Genomic DNA, 16,121 nt, shown 5'->3' with positions numbered 1-16,121 from the left:
ATCGGAAGAGCACATGCAGCTGCTGGACTGATGCCTGGAGGCTCTGATGGCTGGATGAGAGCCAATAAACGGAGGCTAAATTCTGATAACACAGACTTTGGGAATAGATAGTTCCTGGATCTGAGAAATAGGTGGGTGGCATTTTCCAGATGGGGTACCACTCCCCCTGAAAGAACAGGTTTGTAGTCTGAGAGTGCTTCTAAGCTATAATTGGAGGCTCATGTGGCCTTCATGGCTAAGAGTGCCTAGACCCAGCTTCAGATGGTTCACCAGCTACAGCAGTTCTTGGAACTAGGATAACCTAGTTACAGTAGCTCTGATAAGCTCCTAGTTGGATGACTGAACTGTGACACTTCCCTTGAAAACTGTCCAGCATCTGGTGTAAAATGTTGTTACTCATATGATGCACAAGTAGGAATAAGCAAATCTGTCAATTTCGGTTTCTAGTAGTTTCTCATTTGCCCAGTGAAAAGTTCAGTTCTCCACATTTCCTCATCAGCTTGCAATTTTAAAAAAATGTCCTCATGAAAATTCATTAGCAATTTCTTCTTAATAGACATATTTTGTGTGCAATTCTGTCTAGTATACACATTTTGGCAAAGCAGTTTTCCCTAATATAATGCATTTTTGTATGGTATTTTCTTATATGCATATATTACATTATATGCATATATTACATTAGCATATATATTTTTGTATACATTACTTGGCTGAAGAACTACAGTGAGAAATTCAGAAAAGTGCACATTTCAAAGGATGGCTGTGTTTTGGTTCGAATATTGTTTTGGAAAATGTGAATTAGCTTCATTTGCCTTTAAAGATGAACTGAATTGAATTTCTCTTCTATCCCTATGTACGGGGCAGTGAGATAGGATCATATTACACCGATCCTGACAGCACTTCACTGGCTACCAGTGAGCTACCAGGCCCAATTCAGGGTGCTGGCACTAGCAAACAAAGCACCAAACATCTTAGGAGCCAAGTGCCTGAAACTCAGTAACAGCAAATCCAGGTTTTGTGATCTGTAGAGGACACCCAGCTTATGGGACTCTTAGGGAATATGGCCCGGAGGGGTCACCATAACAGACAGGGCCTTCTCAGTGGCAACACCTTGGCTATGCAACTCCATCCCTGTAGAGATTAGATTATCCCCCACACTATGTTCACTCAGGTGGCAATTTAAGACCTATTTGTTTTGGCAAGCCTTCAGAGAATAACAGAAGTGACACCATTTGTATAATGTAATGGTGATTATTATTGGATGTAATATATTGTATTGTGGTTCTACTTTTGCTTTTAATGTTGTGTTTTTATTGCCACTCTGAGCTCATGAAAGGAAGGATAGGGTGTAAGAAATAAAATAATAGTGTCACCATCACCAACCAAACACTGGAACCAAAATAGCCTCATGTGAGAAGAAACAGCAGCTGATAGAGAGTGCTGCAATGGTTGCTGGAGAGAGATCAAAAGACCAGGAAGGGGATGGGTGGGTGGAGTAAGAAGGCCAAAGGAGCCCCAATGCCTGGTCAGCTGAAAAATAAAAAGGTGGTGTGTGAGGCAACAGCGGGAGGTCCCCAGCAGGGAACAGAAAGCTGGGAAGCAAGTAAAAGAGCAAGAGGTACAAGCATTTATAAAGAGAGAGTAAAGGGCAGGATAAAGTCTCTGCACAAATGGGATTGAGGGAGAGAAGAAGTCATGAGTGAAATGAAGAGCTTTTTGTTTCTGAGAGCCTGTCTGAAGTGGGAACTGAGAAGGGGGAAGAGTGTGCATATGGGAGGATTGGCTGAAATAGAAAGTAAGGAATAAGCAAACAGGAATCTTTGCACTAAAAGGGAGTGGACCTGAAGTAACTGACACACCTAGAAGCCTAACTAAAGCATAAGTACATAAGAAGAGACTGCTGGATCAGGCCAATGGACCATCTAGTCCAGCATCCTGTTCTCACAATGGCCATCCAGTTGCCCATAGGAAGACCGTAAGCAGGACCTGAGGATAAGAGCATTCCCCCCTCCTGCCGTTTCCAGCAACTGGAATTCAGAAGCATATTGCCTCCTGGAGGCAGAGCATAGCCATCTTAGCTAGTGTTGGGTTAAAATTTAAGAATTGCCTTAAACATTATAGTTTGCTTTATACCCTGTCCATATAAATGTGAACAGTGCCCAGATTAGATTCAAAGTGACCCCTGACTGACTTTTGATATCAAGAAAGGTTTATTTCCTGGTGACCTGACCCTTACCTACATTCCAGTGGCTCGAATAATAAAAGCCGGTTTGAGCTGGAAACTTCACTATTATGTGTTTCTTATATCACATCCATGCCTATGACCTTGTTTATTGTTATAAATGTGCCTTGCATAGAAGTGTTATAAGTTGTTCCGCTGCCCCACAGACCTTCACTTGTGAAACCCTTTGATATGCAAGCGTAGTAATTTTCATGTCTGTCTCCTACTCATGGGGCGCCCGGTTGCAGCCGGCCACCCCTTTACTCTTCTCTTTGTCGGTTCATGCAAAGCGCTTATCTCAAGAACTTGCGAAGTATGTAGACACAGAGTCTGAGAGATAGTCTTGATGTTTCCACTTTTGTCCTTCCCCCTGTACCCCTTCACCTCCATGCATATACCCCAAAGCTATAATGTTTAGCATTTGCTTCTTTTGTATTTTATGACGTGAGCCCGATATTGTAAACTTCGGGGTAAGCCTATATAAACCCTAGAACACCAATAAACGAGGTTCCCATGCTGACCTGCTTCGGCTTGTAAGTATTGGGTCCCCTTTGCAAAGGTTTTTGTCTCGTGTTACTTGATCTCTGATAGTGGGTTCATTTGCACTCAACTCCGCACTCTTCCCGGGTGTAATAAGCGAGCTGGGGTTGACAGGGCGACTTGCGTGTTGGGTTTGGACCCAACACTAGTACACACTGATAACCTTTTCCCCCATGAATTTGTCTAATCCTCTTTTAAAGCCATTTAAGTTGGTGGCCATCACTGCCTCTTGTGGGAGCAAACTCCATAGTTTAACTATGTGCTATGTGAAGAAGCAAGTGGGCAAAAGGTGCTTACCTAGAGATAACTCAGGCAGTGACTTGGCGGGGAGACCTACTTTCCAAATGTTGGGCCAGTAGTTCATATTATGGGCCCAGCACCAGGAAGGCCCTCCATTATAGAAGAGAACCAGGACGACAGAAACCCTTCACACATATAAGTTTAGCATATATCATGCTAATGGTGAAAAGAAGCCTGGATGAGTGATTGCCTCACCAGTTGCATCTGACTAAAATAGGCATGCTGAAGTTTTGAAGGCACTGGTGACCCATGGGAACCAGAGTAAAGCCTTCACACATCAGTAAACAAACAAGCGGGCCTTCAACTCACAGGCCTACTGATTAAGATTGGCTCTTGCAGATTAATTAGTCAAAGTCTTAGATGCTTGATCAGATAGATGAAAGCCTTCAGTCCTAACCCAAAGTTGCCAATTAACCCAGAAAAAATAGAAGGCTGTGTAAAGCCATTGGGCATAATCCACTGAGAAGTTTTCCTGCATACACCCCACTGAAACAAATGGAAGCTGAGCTCTCTCTCTCTCCCCACTTTTGAACTTAGTAAAAAATACAGAATCTATATATGATGATTGCAGAGTTGCATACCATTATTTATTTATTTATTTAAAAAGATCACTTACTTTAGAAAGCTCACCGTCAAATTTCTTTGAGAGTTGTTGGGCTAACATTTCAAGTTTCTCCATCCTTTCCACAGGAAATGTGGTGTCTGGCAAGTACACAGAACATTGGCACACTCCGTCATCATCCAAAGAACCAGTCACATTAGCCAATGGCTGTAAGAAAAATGGAGTTGGGAAAATTTCAATAACCCAGTTTGAAGTGGTCATTTTTCTCTGATGATACCGGGGGGGGGGGATTTATTTATTTATTTATTATTTGATTTATATCCGCCCTTCCTCCCAGCAAGAGTCCAGGATGGCAAATAACATGAAGATTATAAAATTGAGACATTAACAAAAGCTGTTTGTAAAATCCTGAGAGAACATTGTTATGTTGTGAACAATAACTGATTTAAGTCCATATTCAAAGATTAATGCCAACAAAGGAATAGTTATATATATTGATTTTGCTATTTGCTGTGGACTTGCTTTAACCTTAAGGCAATACCTGGCCAGAGTCTTGGTCTTCGCAAAGGAATGTTAAGAGCCTGCAATATTCAGGTGGTGGTTTCCCCTTATGGGAGCTAATTGTTAGAAGATTGTTTTGTGACACACAGAGAGAGGTAGAAAATATACTTTTCCCTTTCATCCCAAGGATGATCTAGGTCTGGGTGTGAAAACAAGCAACAAAAGTTGAAGTTTTGAGTTGGGAAGTAAGACAGACTGAAATACACAACGGGGTGAGCTGGGTTTTGGGGAGGGTGCCTCTATACAACATCTGGAAATTTAATGCAAGGCAATGGGATGTGCTTTGTTTGAGTGCTGAAGTTGTCTGTCTCCACTTATGCTCAATCTGTATACATAAACTCAAATATTATAAAGTACCATAAGGTTCCAGCGATCCCTCTTTTGAAGGGGAACCAAATCTGAGTAAGTACCATGCTGTTGGAGCTTCTCACCACTCAGGGAAGTGGGACACATGTATCACTATTATAGGCTTCCCCAGCCCATGCAGAGAGAGATTATCTCCTTCAGGGCTAATTGTCCCTGCTCCATAACTTGCTGGGAAAGAAGAGATAAGATAGGCACAGATAAACGATGGAGGCAGAAAGTCCCCAGCAGCTCTGTGCTCTTTTCCAGCTTCCTCTGCCAGGTGAAGCCTTCAGAATTCTCAGCAGTGAGAGCCTGGCCTATCTGTGGCTACATTTAGCTGTTAACACGCAGCTAGTTACTAAGCCAGTGGTGGTAGCTGGGTCACCCGATACTGGGGGTGAGGAAATGCCACTGTAACCTTGTCCAAAATTGCAGGTCCAGCTCTTACAATTTCCCCCTTTGGAAGCAATGGGGAGTACACAGAAGAAAGTAAAGTGACCTACCCAGGAATACTACTGGGGCAGAGAGAGAGAGAGAGAGAGAGAGACTCAAACCTGCTCCTTTGTGCAATGTGCATAGACACATCCTGGATTCTGTTTCTTAGTCAGATTTTTTCAGAATGTTGGGAGCAGGAATGGACAAGCTTAGATAGCATGTAAGATCTTTCTCCCTGCCTCTGTGTGTGCGTGCATGCGTGCGTGCGTGCGTGCGCGTGCGTGCGTGCGTGAGAGAGAGAGAGAGAGAGAGAGAGTGCAACAGAATAAGTTTATTCCCCTGAAACCAAATTTCGGATTTTTAAAAAAATTAAGAGAGAGATGAAAAAATTCTCAGAGTTCTGAAATACTGGTCAAGCAAAGTATGTCAACAGCATGTCAACAGCAGGCATTCCCCTTTGCAAAACATGCGCCTGCAATCAGAATGAATCGGAAGAGTCTTTTCAAGTGACAACAGTTGCTTGCTTGCTTGCTTGTAACTGAATCCTCTGCAGGTTTGTGAATGAGACAAACTGTTTATGTACATGCAAAAGAATATATTCATTGGAGACTCTAGCAAACTCCTCACTTACCTCCACAGGCAGGCAAAGGATGTAGTCTACAAAAAAAAGTGGCTAAGCCATGGACAGCCAGCACAGCAGGCTCCATACTAACACTTTCTGGTGAAAAGAAAGCTGCAAATTAAATAGCCTGTTAAACAGCACAGATGTGTGATATTGTCCAGATTGCCAGGATCAGCTTGAGGTTTGAGGGGAGGATGCATGCCATGAGGTTAACGCACACCCTCGTAATATATAGGGATGTGGCAGAAGGATGGAAAGGTCTCTTGCACTCTCCAAAATTTCCTGCACTGCTGTATAGCTATAAAATGTTGCATATGGGTTTGCCATCCCTCTAGCACTAGCTCAGCACAGTGAAGCCTTTGGAGAGGGCAGGAAGTAACAATGTGTCTTCTTCCTCTTCTCCGCTTCTCCACTTCTGATACTTTCCTCACCCCTATCCCAAGCCTGAACAGCACTGCAACTGTCCTGTTCCAGGGTGGCTGGGGCCCTGAATAGGAGCACTCCTCAAAAGTAACTGTGTTGCAGCACGTGTAGATCATGAAAGCCCTTTTCATACATTTGGTAGCTCAAGAATGCATGGAGCAAATTATTTCCTCCATCTGCAGTCTGAAATAGTGCAGTCCTGTAACAGTTTTATGGTCTCATCTGCTGGTTTTTTTTTTTTTTTTGAGAACTAGTGAGACAGTTTTTACATAATTTTTTGTATTTATTATTTACAAATATAGTAAGAAAACTCACAAAATCTGCTCTGTTGGGTTTAAACTGTAAGTTGGTGTACCTAGCTGAAATAAACCCTAATTCATCTCTGCTTCCCTTTCCTTCCCCTTACTGTATTGTCTCATCTATGTGTAGTGATTAATTGTAAGGCCCTTGGGGCAGGGTCTTGTCCCCTTGTAAACAGTAACTATACAATATAAATAACAACAGCAATATAGATATAAAATAATTCCTGCCTCTGCTTTCCTCTTCCTCAGCACCCTCCTGATCTTCCCTAGCTTTTGGGGGATGCTTTCCTAAAAACCTAAGACGACAACCCTATGCACACACTTACTTGGGAGTCAACTCCTTTTGAACATTTGTCATCCAACTAAACCTGCCTAGTATTGGGCTGCTCATTGCAGAAGGAAGAGAAGAACAATATGTGGAATTAATAATGAATGATCGTGAGACAACTCTTACCCCATCTTTTGGCCTTGTTGTAGCGGCATTTGCTGCAATGGCATTTTGCAGCAGAAACAGCACCCCAGCTGCACTGATGAACTTCATCTCCCCAGCCTACTAGAGAGATGTGATGAAGTACGGAGAGGGAAGTCTATTTATAGGCGGCCTGGGGATGTCCCTGTAAAGGCTTGTGCTGAGAAAGAGGAATTTGAGCAATTGGTATTGACATTAATGCTTACACAGGTGGATGTCAAAATCAGCAGCATGAGTCACATACCACCAACTGAACATGAACATTTATTTCATTGTATGTTCCATATTGCTTCTTACAAAAAGCCCTTTCATTGTGGTCATTATCTTATCAGACTGGTAATGCAAGGCAGAGATGAAATACCAACTGCCATTTTACTGCATCTTTCTCTTCCGTCTTTCATCACCAGTTTTTGAGCTTTTTAGGCTAAGCATCCATCTCTGCAGATTGCCTGATTTAACACATACTCCCCAAGTCCTAAAGCTGACTCTATTCTTCCTGTGCTCCCAGACTGTTACAATCTGCATCAACACATATTTTTACGGACTGCTCCTATTTCCAAAGTTCTCCCCATTATGTGTAGAAACACATTATGAAGGGAAGTATGTTTTTCCCTTCATATTTTCTATGAAGGTATTGTACATCTAAAGAAACTTGTCAGTGCAGATTTCAGAAGACTTTGAGAAAAGGGGCTTCCAGAGGAAGCCAAGAGCAACAAGAACAGTTTTATGTACTAATGAAATGGATGTTTTATTTAAAAATATATATATAAAGCCCAATCCTGTGCATGTTTATTTAGATGTAACTCCCACAGTGTTCAGTGGGGCTTTCTCACATGTAAATATCAAATGACTGTAGGCATTTTATCATCCAAACTCTGAAAGCAGAAATTGCTGTGTGGTTTAATAAGGGGCTAAAATGACCACTAGACATTCTGACACCTGTTCTCCAACTTAATATTTGATAATGAAAATTAAACTATGAAGTGATATCATAATCATTTTGTCCTACTGATGATCTCACAATCTAAAGGTGACTGAGCCAAATTATTATCTATTACAATTTCAGGGGCAAGAAGGTGGGTTTTATGCAATTGAAATGCAATCACCCACTTTCCACCAAAAGACTTGGTGGACATGTATCCTCTTTAAACTTCAAGGTGCAAATGTCAGCATACACATGGTCAGCACACTGAATTCTAACTGAACCCTGAATAGACAATATGGATCAACTGCCTGTTCCATTGTGGAACTATAAATTCTGTCAAACAAATATTTTAATGTATCACAATATCCACACCTCTTTCAGGAGAAAATGTGCTAAACAAAGAGAGTAGCACCCAATATCTAACAAACCATACCCAGCAAGGAAGATTATGCAACTGCAAGCAAAGGCTACTCACCTTGAATGTCTTGCAAACTAAGGCACTCCTTGAAGGAGAAGGAAGTCACACAAAACTTATTTTGCATCCCTAGAGGGGATTCCCCTGACATTCCTCTCTCCCCAGTTTAGGGAATCCCCCTCCTGCCTCTGTTTGACGGTGAACTGTAGAATCATACACAGAAAGCCCTCAAACAGACCACAGTATCCATCTGACCTCTTTCAATCAGTGCAGATGTTACACTCCCAGTCTCTTTAAATTGTACTTTCAATAATAATTTATGAAAAACAACCTGAGACAGGCAAGCAATATACACAGATGCATAGTTTGGATTAGACTAGTGATGTTATACAGCAGTAGTTGCCAACCTTTTTGCATCAAAGGGAACATTTCAAATTTTGAGACAGTGTTGGGGGCACTTGTCACAAAATGGCTGCCATGCGGGGACAGCATAACACAAAATGGCTGCCATGGAGAGCATGGCATAACACAAAATTAGAAAGTAGTCGTGGTGAAGCTTTTCCCATAATTGTATTGCTATACTAGAAAAGCTTGACCTATTGAATTTCTGCCTGCCATACAGCTGTTAAAGATACATGAACCCTGTTTTTTCCCCAATGCTAACCTTTAACAAAACCTAGGTTGTCATCCTGTACCCACTTATCTCTTAAAGACAAAGAGACTTAGTTCTGAGTTATAGAAATTTGTATATGCAGAGATGCTTAGCAGTCTGAGATGTGTGTGTGCCAGTGTGTGTATTTGCCTTAGAAGCAGGTTTTTACCCTGCATTTAGATCACTGAGACTTAAGACTTAGTAAAATAAGAAAAGCTACTTTATTTATAGAAATACATAGTAGATAGGAAAGGCATACCTAGTTCTAACTAACTAAGTTGGAGGTGCAATGCCCAGACGTGGGTATTGCCCTCATGGCTCAGTAGAAAGAGCAAAGACAAAGATGTCTCCTCTCTCCTCGGACAGTCGAAGAAAAAAAAAACAAAGGAAAGAGGGGCAGATAAGCTTCCCTGAGCATATCAGTTTATAACGGAAGGAAGTTAGGTAGAGAACAGCACAGGTAAAGGTAGGCAAGCCTAGCCAGCTGGAGGACCCTAACTCCATCTTCCTTCTGAAATACATTCAAAAGAACCCAAACAGGAGTTGCTCTTGCCCCACTTCCAACATGAGTAAACATATATATCATTGTACTTTAAGATACAGTAATTATAGAGCGAATTCTTAATGAAACTCGAATCTTTAGCTCCTGCAAAGCAGGAGACATGCCTAAGCCTCTTTGAAACACTGTCATATTTGCCTTTTGGGGAGAGGGGGATTCTTTAACATTCACCCACAGTTATTATGTAGTAGTATTTGCAGAAAATATTTTCTAGGCACTACCTGATCTTGGGTGAACCTAGCACAGAAAAGATGCATCCTGGTTGCTAGGGAAAAACAAAGGGCAAATTATGGATATTCCAAGGACTGGGGGGGGGGGAGGCAGAAGCAGGAAAAGTGCACTAAAATGGAGGGCAAAACAGCAGCCCTTTAGAACCTCAGGGATTCCTTTTGCCTGGTGACCAAACTCGCTTATCAAGTTACAGCTCTGACTTCACTCAATAGCTAATAAAACTGACAGGCAGGAGCAGCCAGGCTGGCTCATTTCACAGAAATAGCTTAGAAGGGTACCTGCACATTTTGTCCATAACTTTCTATCAGAACTACAGACTTTCTTTTTTTTTTAATGGATTGGTCATCCCCGCTATGCAGGATGCATCAGAGATATGAAGAATCAAGTAACTTTTTCATGTCATTTAGATTGCATTGTTGTGAACTTTGAAAGTCAAAGTCAGTGATTAGAAACCCATTCCCAGACAACAAAATATTTCTTTCCAAATATTGCAGTTGAACATTCAGTGCAAAATAATGTTACAAAGATAAGGGAGAGCAATTAAGAATACAATATTTTTCTCTCTGGGACTAAGGGCATTTTTTAAAAGTACCTAATCATTCATATTTGCTACTTAGTCATAGTAGACATGCATAAGAACATAGGAATTCCCGTGAATCCAACCAAAGTCCATCTAGTCCAGTATTCTGTTTCTGTGCTCAGAGCCAAATGCCCCTGAGGTTTCACAGATAGTAGGACATAGTGGTAAGGGAGGGATGGAATCTTATAAGCATCTTGATGTCATGCTTATCCCCAGAGACTTTTTCTAATCCACATCTTGCTCCTTAATCTCAACAAGAAGCGAGGTGCTTTTCCCCCAGTTCTGCTGAAAATACAAACACTCCTCACATATTAAATGCCTTATTATACACATAATATTGTTGCTCGCCACCCCTATCTCTGAGCGGTGAGGTTTCCAGGGGTTCCTGCGCTCGCCCTGGGTTTGGTTTCCTTGGAAAGAAGGTCAGCGGAGACTGTGGTGTCTTTATGAAATACATTTTATTTATTTACACACATTCCAACCTGAGCTTAGGATGGAGGCGTTCAAGGCATCAGGAGTCCAATATCCAGCTTTTTCATCAGGGTTACAGGAGGTACCCCAAAGCCATGGTGCAGAAAGCCAGTCTCTCTGCCTGCCTCCAGTTCCCAGCCTTTCTCAGACACACAGAAAGCACAAGCTTCTCCTAGCCCCCCCCCCCGGGGGGGGAGGCTCTCCTGAAGAGTTTCAATGACAAAAGGATCTCCCTGGCCCATTCACCAGTTGCTGGGCACCTGATAGACCCATTAACTCACCTGCCCACTCTATTAGATTAACAAAAGAAACTGATCTGATGAGTTTCTCACCCACCAGGCACTAGTCTCCAAATCAGAGGCTGGAAGCAGACTCATAGGAATTAACTCAACCCCCAAAACAATATGCACATATGCACTCCAGGTTTCCTAAAGTAACCTGCACATAAACAGATGTATGCATTGTGGTGTATGTAGCTATGCATATATATAGCACACACACACACACACACACACACACACACACGAGAGAGAGAGAGAGAGAGAGAGAGAGAGAGAGAGAGAGAGAGAGAGAGAGAGAGAGAGACTTTTTGAGTATAACTTTGTATATAATTAGTCTGGCTTTTTTAAAACAACACTGAGCAGCTCAGACACAAGTGGGCACTCAGTGCAGGAGCTTTTCTGATGCAAGCAAAGGTCAGATGGATGGCCAGACCCACTAAAATCTGAGCACATTCAAAACTGATTCCTCCTCCATCCCAATCGTTATCCCTTAGCAACTGCTATTTAGAGGCATCCTGCTTCTGAACATAGTGGTTTCACTCAGCTATCATGACCAAGGTGTAACCATACATCTGTCCTACATGCATTTTAATCTAAACTATGTTGTTTAAATACTCCTGCATAAAATCAGGTCCATTTAATTTGTTATTAAGAATGACTTTTAACAAGAAAGAGAATTTTGAGTATCCATGAAGATCACCAAAGGGATACTTCTAAAATTGTGTTTATTCTGTTTACCACAAGTCATTTATGTGAACTCATAAACCCCACTGCTGATGTCTATCCTATGCCCTTTTTTTCTGGCCTGGCAGTTTGAGCACCACCATGATGCAGCTTGATCTGGCTCCCATTTTTATTCTGCACAATGCAGCTGATGTAACTGTGCTGCAGTGCATTGTGGGAAATTAAAATGGCAGCTAGACCAGGCAGACTGGCACTGCATGGAGCACCATTGTTTCTGATATTACCACTGCTAGGTAGGGACATCACGGCCCTGTGCCATTAGAGAAACACCCTTCACAGGAAAGTTTGCCAGTCAGCTTGGTCTGGTTTTAAAAAGCCTTACTTTTCTCATTTCAGTAGATGATGGGTTCCTTAGAAAATTCCAATGTGCTGTTGCTTTTGTATTGCATGGCATTGTTCTCAATAGTGATTCTGATGTCTCTTATTCCCTTAAAGCTGTGTTCTTTGCATTAAGTATTTTCTTGACATTATCAACATTTTGCTAATGATGACAAGCCTAAAACTAATAGAAAACTAGACTCTACACTTTTTGCCTTCATGATAAGCCTTGTAACATTAGTTAAATCAATATTTTCATTGCACTGTAGTGTGCTCTTTATGTGTGGATTACACAATGCTCACTGAAACATTGTGCAAGTTTCCCTTCCTCCTCATATTTTTGAATCAAGGCCAAAAGACAGAGGACACATTACTTCTGTCTCAATTAAACAAAGGAGCATGACTCAGGGAATTTGACAATGGCCTTTCCTGCCCAATCTGATTGCAAAATCCTTTCTCAAGCTAATCAGCTCAGCTCTTTTGATAACAGGATCAGTATATTGCACAACAAGGAATTATAAATCAATAAAGGCAGAGCATAAGGCCAGCTCTAATTACTTTTCACTGTTTCACCCTTGGGGGAAAAATAATTTCTTGTATTTCTGCATGCCAAGTGGGATAAATACAGGAACTGGAAAATAATATGGCAAATAACTCTGTGGATGACACCAAGGTGTAATCATCAGTGCCAATATTAAAAGAAGATTGTCACAGAAGGGTATCCCTAACTGGTCATATGGCAGCAGCTGCAAGGCTCATTCCAGAAGGTTGCCCATGAAGAAATGTAGCTCTCAGGCTGAAAAAATTTTCAACCTCTGATCTAAACTGTGTCTGAAAAGTTGTTGCTAACAGAGACTTTGGGTAGGGACACATTACTGGCTTAAAACACAGCCATGCTTTTTCTTTGAATCCAGGTACGCACAGCATTATCTACACTTACCCACAATCCACTGGTTTCTTCTGAAATAGTGCATGAAATGTGATATCTCCAAAACCAGCTTCACTCCGACTTCAAAATTGTTTGTGTGGCGAATGCCAAGTGTATACAGTGGAAACGTGTCCTGGGGTGGTCCTACATACCTGATGTCAGCTCTGTGTGTATATATATCATGGAGGAGCATCTCATTTCCCACCCATCCACTGAAATCCTGTTCAGAAGTAAGCTACACTGAATTCAGCGGGGCTTCCTCCCTGATAAGTGGGTTAGGATTGCAAGTCTTTCATTTTAAAACAAGAAATGGCAGCAGGGGAGGTGAGATCCGCACTCATCTCTTCCCATCAGTCTCTGTAAACAAGAAGGGGAAGGGAATCCGTATCCTCTCACTCACTTTGATTAAAGTGCCAACACCGGGGGGGGGGGGGAGATGATATTTCCGAGGATGTGGAGTTGGAGAGATGAAAGCTCCAGCAATAAGAGTTGGGATGGGCAGAGGAGGGGGGAAACCGGGGACAGACAGCAAGTGGCTGAAAACACCAGGATTTGCAAGATCAAATTGAAACACAGTGAGAAAAAACAGCCTTGCTATCTTTTAAGGCCTGTAATGTGCACACAACCATACTTGGGACTTGGATCATTCACTGAAATCCCAATGAAGTTTAACATTTACCAAAGGTACATTTTTCATATGTTGATGGACCAAGTTGCCAAATATTTATTATTTGTACTTGTAGTCCGCCCTTCACTCAATTGTCCAATGAGAATTACAAAGAGATCACAATTAAAACAAACATGTATTATATTAAAATCATAAAATAAAACCACAGAACTAATCCATTACAAAGTTAACAAAACAGCATACAACAGCAATGCAGTAGAAGACACCCACTCAGTCAAAGGCCTGAGTAAAGAGGTGTGTTTTGATCTATCTCGGGAAAGTATACCATGACAGGGCAAGATGCACCTCAGAGTCATTCCACAACTCGCAGGCCACCACAGAGAAGGTCCTCTCACATACTACTGCCTCTCAGATCACAAAGAAAAGGTGTTATATAACAGCAGCAGCATTAAATCTCTGCCAATGTTGTGTGTTTATTCTGTGGTATACATCAAAGATGATTCCTCTTATTTATTTATTTATTTTTATGAGGGTTTCTGATAGACTGAAACATGCTGGAGTATCAAACTGTATCTGACTTTATATGGAGCATATAGTATGTGACAGTTTTATTCCATCTGCATGTGAACCCTGAGTCATGATCGCGTCCTCTATATGTCATCTTTATACACTCTATACACCCTTGCTTGATATAAAAAAACTGTAGCTAAACTATGGTGAATGTCTCTTTTTGTTTTTGAGAAATTGAATTTAAGACATAAAAAATAGTGTTTAAGAGGGTAGCCTTTAATCAACTGTACTGTCCTTCCTTTGATATAACAGTGCCATGTGGTATTATAGTAATGTAAGATCAAGCCTACAGTGCATTCTAGGGATTGAAAGATCTGTCAGTTTTGGTTCTCTCAGTTTCTCATTTGTTTATTCTTAAATTCAGTTGTCCACATTTCTGCAGCAATCTGCAATTTTAAAAAAAATCCTCATGAAAATTCTCCATCATTTTAGTGTGAATCAAGGAATACCTAATCACTTTGAACAAGTTGGTCAAGGAATACCTAATCACTTTGAACAAGTTCAAATCTCCAGGGCCCGATAAACTGCATCCTAGAGGACTGAAGGAACTGGCTAAAGAACTCTCAGAACCGCTGTCTATTATCTTTGAGAAATCATGGAGGACTGGTGAAGTGCCGGATGACTGGAGGAGAGCTAATGTTGTCCCTATCTTCAAAAAGGGCAAGAAGGGCAACCGGGGAACTACAGACCAGTCAGCCTAACATCAATCCCTGGAAAAACTCTGGAGCAAATTATAAAGCGGTCAATCTCTAAGCACCTTGAAAACAATGCAGTGATCACTAGGAGCCAACATGGATTTATGAAGAACAAATCCTCCCAAACTAATCTTATCTCATTTTTTGACCGGGTAACCTCCCTTGTAGACTGTGGGAATGTTGTGGACAAAATATACCTCGACTTCAGCAAAGCTTTTGACAAAGTGCCCCATAATATTCTGATTAGCAAGTTAGCTAAATGTGGGCTGGATGGAACAACTATCAGATGGATCCACAGTTGGCTCCAGAATCGTATTCAAAGAGTGGTTATCAACAGTTCCTTCTCAAACTGGGCGGAAGTAACGAGTGGGATATCACAGGGCTCGATCCTGAGCCCAGTGCTCTTCAACATTTTTATTAACGACTTGGATGAGGAGGTACAGAGCATGCTTATCAAATTTGCAGATGATACAAAATTGGGGGGCATAGCTAATACCATGGAAGACAGAAAGAAAATTCAAAGGGACTTTGATAGGCTGGGGCATTGGGCTGAAAACAACAGAATGAAATTCAACAGGGATAAATGCAAAGTTCTACACTTAGGAAAAAGAAACCAAGTACACAGTTATAAGATGGGGGATACTTGGCTCAGCAATACAACATGTGAGAAGGATCTTGGAATTGTCATTGATCACAAGCTGAATATGAGTCAACAGTGTGATGTGGCTGCAAAAAAGGCAAATGCTATATCAGGCTGCATTAACAGAAGTATAGTTTCCAAATCATGTGAAGTATTAGTTCCCCTCTGTTCAGCACTGGTTAGGCCTTATCTTGAATACTGCGTCCAGTTTTGGTCTCTGCACTTCAAGGAGGATGCAGACAAACTGGAACAGGTTCAGAGGAGGGCAACAAGGATGATCAGAGGACTGGAAACCAAGCCCTATGAGGAGAAACTGAAAGAACTGGGCATGTGTAGCCTGGAGAAGAGAAGACTGAGGGGAGATATGATAGCACTCTTCAAGTATATGAAAGGTTGTCACACAGAGGAGGGCCGGGATCTCTTCTCGATCGTCCCAGAGTGCAGGACACAAAATAATGGGCTCAAGTTGCAGAAAGCCATATTTCGACTTGACATCAGGAAAAACTTCCTAACTGTTAGAGCCATACGACGATGGAACCAGAGAGGTAGTAGGCTCTCCGACACTGGAGGCATTCAAGAGGACAGCCATCTGTTGGGAATGCTTTCATTTGGATTCCTGCATCTAGCAGGGGGTTGGACTTGATGGCCTTAGAGGCCCCTTCCAACTCTACTATTCTATGATTCTATGAATCTCTCCTAATAAA

The 16,121-nt window shown here is 41.7% G+C and overlaps 1 protein-coding gene across 2 annotated transcripts in view; it reads right to left on the bottom strand.

Annotated features, from left to right (window-relative positions):
- Positions 1 to 16,121, bottom strand: part of OLFM4 (olfactomedin 4) — a 47,918-nt gene that overhangs the window by 27,889 nt on the left and 3,908 nt on the right. Inside the window, exons 1-2 of one of the 2 annotated variants that reach the window (XM_061629948.1) lie at positions 6,766 to 6,885; positions 3,678 to 3,830 (exon numbers count right to left, since the gene is read on the bottom strand). In XM_061629948.1, coding sequence (XP_061485932.1) covers positions 3,678 to 3,830; positions 6,766 to 6,852 — 240 coding nt within the window. In that variant the 5' untranslated portion in view covers positions 6,853 to 6,885. Of the gene's footprint in view, positions 1 to 3,677; positions 3,831 to 6,765; positions 6,886 to 16,121 lie in introns of those variants that run through there. The other variant, XM_061629949.1, reaches the window with a different exon arrangement.

This window comes from Rhineura floridana, chromosome 5 (assembly GCF_030035675.1).
Source record: "Rhineura floridana isolate rRhiFlo1 chromosome 5, rRhiFlo1.hap2, whole genome shotgun sequence".
In the NCBI taxonomy this organism is placed as follows: domain Eukaryota; kingdom Metazoa; phylum Chordata; class Lepidosauria; order Squamata; family Rhineuridae; genus Rhineura; species Rhineura floridana.
Note: the sequence above shows the minus strand (reverse complement) of the source record. Positions and strands in the feature narration are given on the sequence as shown.